Source organism: Rhinopithecus bieti, unplaced genomic scaffold (assembly GCF_001698545.2).
Source record: "Rhinopithecus bieti isolate Rb0 unplaced genomic scaffold, ASM169854v2 scaffold_9619, whole genome shotgun sequence".
Lineage (NCBI taxonomy): Eukaryota > Metazoa > Chordata > Mammalia > Primates > Cercopithecidae > Rhinopithecus > Rhinopithecus bieti.
In genome coordinates this window covers 256,906-264,060 of record NW_016806074.1, presented here as the reverse complement: position 1 = coordinate 264,060, position 7,155 = coordinate 256,906, and the positions used below count along the sequence as shown (strand labels likewise).

The 7,155-nt window shown below is 36.7% G+C and overlaps 1 protein-coding gene across 1 annotated transcript in view; it reads left to right on the top strand.

The window, feature by feature from the left end:
- The window catches only part of PTPRQ (protein tyrosine phosphatase receptor type Q), a 207,191-nt gene that overhangs the window by 35,036 nt on the left and 165,000 nt on the right, over window positions 1-7,155 (top strand). The window contains exon 11 of the mRNA XM_017874615.1: window positions 2,883-3,003. Coding sequence (XP_017730104.1) covers window positions 2,883-3,003 — 121 coding nt within the window. The remainder of the gene's footprint in view (window positions 1-2,882; window positions 3,004-7,155) is intronic.

Below are 7,155 nucleotides of genomic sequence, written 5' to 3'. Positions count from 1 at the left end.
TTTTTTTTTTTTTTTTTTTTTGTCTTTCTTTCTTTCAAGTTTCCCCATCTTAAAGCTAGGCCATAGCCTATGAATGTTAAGAGTCTAGAATCATTCACCAGGGCAGAATGTGCATTAGACACTGCTAGGAAGGGAGACTTTTCCTGGCATTGCTCTCTTTCTTTTTAAAAGAATAAAGTCTTCAAGTCCCTCTTCTCTTTTTGCAGGTCTCTCCATGTTTTAACCTCTACCAAAGAATTTCACCAAAGCATCTTGGCTAGGGCTCTCTGGGTTGCCCCAGTTTCTAAGTGTGATGCCTCCGTGGGTCAGTTTTCCCTAGTCATTGCATCTTCTTACTATGCTTGCTTTTCCATCAAATTTACCTGCCCAAATTCCATTTTTTTCATAAATAGATTCTCCTTGCTCTCAAAGTTAAAATTATCTTAATAAAAAAATCCTTCCAAATAAGTCAATGGTTAAAAACTGGGGAAGAAAGTTAGTGCTCCTTTCTATCTTATATAATACTTAAGATTATATTAGTAAAAAATTTACCAATGTCTTTCTGAAAATAATACCCACTTCTGTATAACTAATCTAATCAGAAGGTCCTAATGGCAAGAATTTGAGATCTTATATGATGGAATGAGACCAGTAGTGAACGTATATTTTGAGCAGGCAGAGCTTTTACCACTCAAGTCAATAATTCCAAAGTATGTTGTGTATCTGAATTACCTGGGCCGTTAAAAATATGCTTCCTGAAGGTAAAGTTCCATCTAAATTCTTGGCCAAGTCATATAATTTCTAAGGAACAGGGTAAAGAACAAGACTCCCTTGTTGAAAAATTACAGAAAATCGAAAATGGATAAAGATCTGAGAAAATTTACCTGTTTGGGAATTAGGAACTCCTTGCCCTCATGCAGCTCATGGTTAGAACAAGAGACCTAAATTTGACAAATGTGTGAACAAATAATTTTTATGATTTTAATTACTGGCATAAATGTTCCCCCAAATTATTCACCAGGACAAAAGAAGGACCTAAGCTACTCTGGGGTGTGAGGTAAAGTGTAGCTGTGGAAGTTATGTCAAAGCTGTGACATGAAAATGAATACAAAGGGAGGGCGAGAAATAGGAAAGATCATGCCAGGCAGATGAGTGATAGACTGTGAAGTTCCTTCTCAGCTACCTTGCGATGCTCTGAGATGACAAATTGAATGCACTGCAAAAGTTCTAATTTTTCTAGTTTCAATTTTGTTAGATTATATTTTAGAATACATATGCCAAAACATTTTAGAATACATATGCCAAAATGATTAAAACTTAGTCTGCTACAGTGGGTGTGCAGTGATTTTTTTTTTTTTTAGATAGACATGTTAATTACATTTACTTAGCAATAAAATGTTTTACATTAAAAATAAAATATTCAGAGATCTACTGAAGGTTAGCTTTTAAAGGCACCAAGCTTTATCTGATATTCCACGTAAGCATCTTAAAGCATGTTAGAAATGGTTAGTTGCAACATATTAGTTTCTAAGTTACTGCATTTTGATTGAAGTCCTTTTGTAAACAATAAACAGATTTTACAAGGATGCTAGGAAAATATTTATAGGTTTTGTTTTGACAAATGAAAGAGAATTTTCAGAGATAATTCTTATCTTGGGAAAGAGACATCTCTAATTGATGCATACATTCCTGTAATAACCAATATTTGATAGCAACATTATTGTAGTGTCAGTGAAAATAACAAAATGAAAATACCAAATAGAGCTATCACTATTATTCCTTATAACGTGTCTCATAAACTTTCTGCTGCTCAATAAAATTATTTGGAAAATTATTGTTAGTAAAATAATGAAAACATGCACACATGGGAACACATACAACTATAGCTGAGATTATTCAGAGAAGTAAAAAAGAAAAAAAATGAAGTAAGTCAGGTAGGATTCTGTCCAAATTATTGGAAATAGTGATCTGTACATGAATTGTATTTCAATTGCCATTGTTTAAAGATGTAAACAAATTTTCAGAATTTCTATTAGCTACCTATGAAATCACATTCTGTGCATAACTGTAACAATGAACCAAATTTTAGTGTTTTCTTTTTTTACATGCAAAAGGTTATATTCCATTATTCTAAAACATTACTGTGGTGTTACACAGCAGCTGAGAAATGCCATTCTAAATGTTTTACCTAAATGGAAATATAAAGTTGGCTAACTATTTTGCAGCAATGTTTTTACCACTTATTCAATGCCAAATAGCAAATGTAATTGTATTTTACACTATTATAGCAGAGTTATAAGTAGACTCTAAATTATTTTCTTATTTATGTGCTACATTGGTATTTCCTTTGTAAACCATTCAATTTTGAAGACTGAGTGAACAGAGTTTGATATTATTTTACTTTTTAATGACACAACAGAGATTGAGGAATGTAGTTTTCATTTGTGAGGTCAGTCATTTTAACTGCTTTCCCAATGTTATGCTTATCACTTTCCCAACTTCTTGGATGTGTGATTTTTTTCCCACCTCTTTTTATTGTCTAGGGACCTCTTTTATTGTGTATTTATTCACCCTCAATAAAGTTTTTATTTTTATTAGAGGATGACAGTTGACCAAGATGTACTTGAACAGTAGGTGAGTCACTGTGACATACCCCTTGTTCTACTTTCTCATGAAATATTTTTTTCCATTGAATCACAGAAACAGATGTTCTAATACCACCATGCAAAATCTTCCTTTATCATCTCATTTTGAAAATAAACAGTCTCTCGTGCTTCTGGAGAAAAGCACTGAACCCAATTCCTTTACCAGAAAGTTTATAATAAAAATTGTGTGTATTTCCATGTTAACTTTTTCTTATATATGTTTAATAAAATACATTATTCTATACCCTAACTTTTCAGCTCCTGATTCTCCCCCTCAAGACTTCTCTGTAAAACAGTTGTCTGGTGTCACGGTGAAGTTGTCATGGCAACCACCTCTGGAGCCAAATGGAATTATCCTTTATTACACAGTTTATGTCTGGTAATAATTTTTTTTTTGGAAGTAGTTCTGAGAACAAATATTAATCTGTAACATAATAGGAATGCAGTTTTTGGATTTCAGAATGTGGTGCTACATTAGGAACCTGATTATTAATAGGCTAGTTAATATGTTTTTATTAAGAAATAAGTTTTTCCCCTTTTATGTAGTGATTCAATCATAGTCAAATGAAATAATTTTGCAATTAAAACAAAAAATTATGTGTTATGCATAATTATACTAAATTTCTACCCTTAAAAGTCATTGACAAGTCAACTTGTATGAATGTAAGCATGTAATTTTAAACTTCTGAAGTTTTACACAAGTACTCTCATGTCACCATCTTTCAAGTGTCCCTTGAGCAGAGTAATTTTAATAAACATTTTAAATAGCTATTTTTAAAGAAATCTGTTATTTAAGGTCAATTTTTTATTGAAATGTAAACAATGTATTTTGTTTCTGATCACCGTTACCCTGATTATCTGTTTAGCCTTCAATTGTGAAAAAGATGAAATCCTACATTGTATCCCATGTCAGTTAACATGCTTATACTACTTCCTGAGAACTTGGTAGATTTAAATCTTCACTTTGATGTAATGTAAATCCTCTTGAGATTCACCAGTCAGGTAATACATTACCTAGTGTATTTCATATATTTCAACTCAGAAAATACAATTTACACAGTACTTCATAAAACATAGCCATTTCCTTTTATCTTTCTGAATTGGAAGGACCAGCACTGAGGGAGATGCTATGGTGTTTTAAAGAAGTCTCCTCTTCTTTTCCTAAATTAAGATTTTCTTTCCTAATTCCCCTTTAACCCTTTTGCATATTTCTCTTTAAGACTATATTTTTTTTTACTTTGTTGCCTGATTCCTAGTGACTTTGCCTAGTCATGATGAAACTGGGAGTGTCATGACTCCCAGTTAGTGAAAAGGAAGCAGTGGGAAGGAGGTAATCATTCCTTTTCATTACCCTATTCATTTATTCACTCATTCATTCATTGAACAATATTGATAGAATACCTATATACTCATGAACAAGACTCACATAAGACCCTTGCCCTCAAGGATCTTGTATCTCTTACACTCCAAAGAGATAACTAGATTTTTTATCCATAAACAAGCAAACAAGGGAACGTCGGGGGAAGGAGGTCTACTTTTGTTGGGATGCTTCAGGAAGTTCTCTTTGAAGAAGTGGCACTGAGCTGTGATCCAGTTGACAAGAAAGATTTTCTTGCCATGTAAAAATCTACAGGGCAGAACTTTCAAGAAGGAGGGAATATCAACTGCACAAACTCTGTGGGGAAACACAACTGGTCATTTTGAAGACCAGAGAGGAGGTCAGTGTTGCTAGGCATTAGAGAACCAGAGGAGGGTAACAGTAGGGGCAGGAGATAAAGTTCAGGAGTCAATCCATGGTAAGGATTTTGTTTTCATTCTAACTATAAAGGGAGTTCATAGATAATTTAAATCACTTTAGATTCCTTACAGAGAATGAATTGTCAGGGACAAAAATATTAGCAGGGATGCTAGGCTATTTTAGTAGTCTGGGAAAGAGATGGTAGTGGCAATGGAGGGGAGAAGTGGGCAACTTCGAGCTACATTTGGGAAGAAAAACTAACAGGACTTGGTGATGGATTGGCTGTGCAAATAAGAAAAAGAGAAGAATAAAAAATGACTTCTAGATTTTTGAATCAAGTGTGATTACTACTAGAATATGATGCCATTTACTAAGTTAGAAAAAAAATTAAATGAAACAGATTAATTAAGTGAGAATCAAGACTTTTCTGGCTGAGATTTTCAGCCCTGCATTATGAGAATAACTGTGTTCTTCTATGCAGTGATCATGCTTCCCTTCCTTGAGCTTCCATGTGTTTTTAGCATAATGCATAGCACACCTAGACAGAAACACATGTGGTCGGATAGCATTTTAAGGGATGCTGTTTACCCAGTTTTTCTCTCCCTGGGTATGAACTCCCATGTCAATGGGAGCCTTCTATTCTAGGAACTTAGCTATAACTTTAGTTGTCTATTTATAATTCCAAAAGTCTAAAGGTATCAGGATTTGTTAGGAATAAGTAATGACAATGTACATTACACCACCTCTTAAGAATATAGCATGGCTCAAATTTTTTATGCTACAATTCTGATGTCATATAGAACATGACCTTTCATTTTCTGTAACTGGTTCTTTTTGCTTTTTGCAGTGATGCTGGGGTTGATGAAAGCACTGATTTTAGATAACCCATTCATTCATCATTCCCTCTGGGTTTAATTCAGTCTCTTTTGGGTAAATATTCAATCAATCACTTCAAAGTTGAACTCTTCAATTGTACTTTTTCTCTCATCCATCAAGGGGTATCCTTATCTCGTTTTCTGAGGTAGTCTGGGTACAGGGGAAGCCCATTGAAAATGGGGTAAGGTAATCTCAAATCCGTAATATTGAAACAGAAAAAGTTCCCTTGTCCTGCTCGCAGGGCATGCGACGGGGGCGTGGCTCAATTCTCTGGTGCCCCGCGGCTCAAACCTCTAGGGGGAGCATGCAGACGGGCAGGTTGTGGGGCTCCGACTCCATGGCAGGGTCTAGGGGTGAATGTTTTCAGCTGAAACCCCAGCGGGCCTGTGTTACAGTATGCTCTTTTAGTTTAGCCATCCGTAGGCGGCTTGTGTTAGTTCAGTTAGACCCCGTGCCTTATCGCAAGGACAGAGGGCTTTCTTGCCTTGGAGTACCGGAACTGGATCACACGGGGCTTGGAGAATGAGTGCACGATTTATTGAGTGGCGGTAATTCTCAGCAAGGCGGGGAGCCAGAAGGGAAATGGAGTGGAAAGATGGTTTTCCCCTGGAGTCGGGTCACTCAGCAGCGGACTGTCCTTCGTCCTCACCCGCCAAACTGTGCGTTGTTCCGCTGGTTGATGGCCTGCTGGCCTGCGGCGTCTGTCAGTGTGTGCTGTTAGTCCGCTGTGTTCCTCTCGATGTCCAGCCGCTGTGTCTTCCGCCGACGTGTTCCTGTCAACGTCCAGTCGTTTGTGTGTATGCCCGTTAGAGTCTTGGGATTTTTATAGGCACAGGATAGGGGCATGGTGGGCCAAGGTGGTGTTGGGAAATGCAACATTTAGGCGGGAAAACAGAAATGCCTGTCCTCATCTAGGTCCCTGGGCACAAGCCCGGGGTGGCGCCCTAGCCAGGGACCTGCCCTTCTCTACCCAGCACTCCCCTGCCCTTCTCCCATATCAATATTGTGAGACACCTCACCTGACCTTTTAATGGAATCATTCTGGCACAAACTTGCAGTCACGGCTTGTAGTTTCAAGGTTCCTATTTTCTGTTTTATCCTTGGTCCAGCCTGAAGGCTTATTCTAGTCCCCTGGTTCCCTAGCACGTCTGTGTTGAACCTCAGGTAGCTAGATACTCCCAGCTGATTTCTCTGCACCAGTCTACAGTGTGAAGGATTTGAGAAGGTTACCTCCACACCCTTCTCTAGCTCTGGATGATCTGCTAGAGGAGCCCTTATATCTTGCTCCACACAGAGATTTTCTAAGCGGCCTGTCATGTTTATCTCCATCCTGAGAAAAAAGAAAAAGGCTTCTTTACACTGGGATTTCCCTCCCAAATCTATTCAGGTGTTGTCACCACTGAACCATTACCCTAAGATCTTGGGACACTCCAGAGTGATGTCTTTGCCCTTTTATTTCTCTCACTCTTTTTTCGTAATGCAAAATTTTTCCTTTTACCTTTCTTTCTTTTGACAGACGGAAATTTCCTTCTTTCGTATACTCTTTTCTTTCTACACTTCAAGGGTCTTAATTTAATTATAACTACTTAATTATAAAACTCTGTGGTCTCAATCCAGGATTGGCTCTTGATGTGTAAATGGGATGTAGAAAACACTTTTCCCTCAGTAAAACTTGGCTTTATTTTACACACACACACACAGACACACTGTCTCTCTCTCTCTCTCCCTCTCTCCCTCTCTCTGCTTTAAAATCTACTTTGTTCATTGATGTATTTAGAAGAGACTATTACCTAACATGTAATTGAAACAATGTTTGTTCAATGGATGAATGAATGAAGAGTATGTTTTAAGTTAGAAACTGTGTATATATAAAATATATATTATATATAAAACTATATAAAATATATAAATATTATA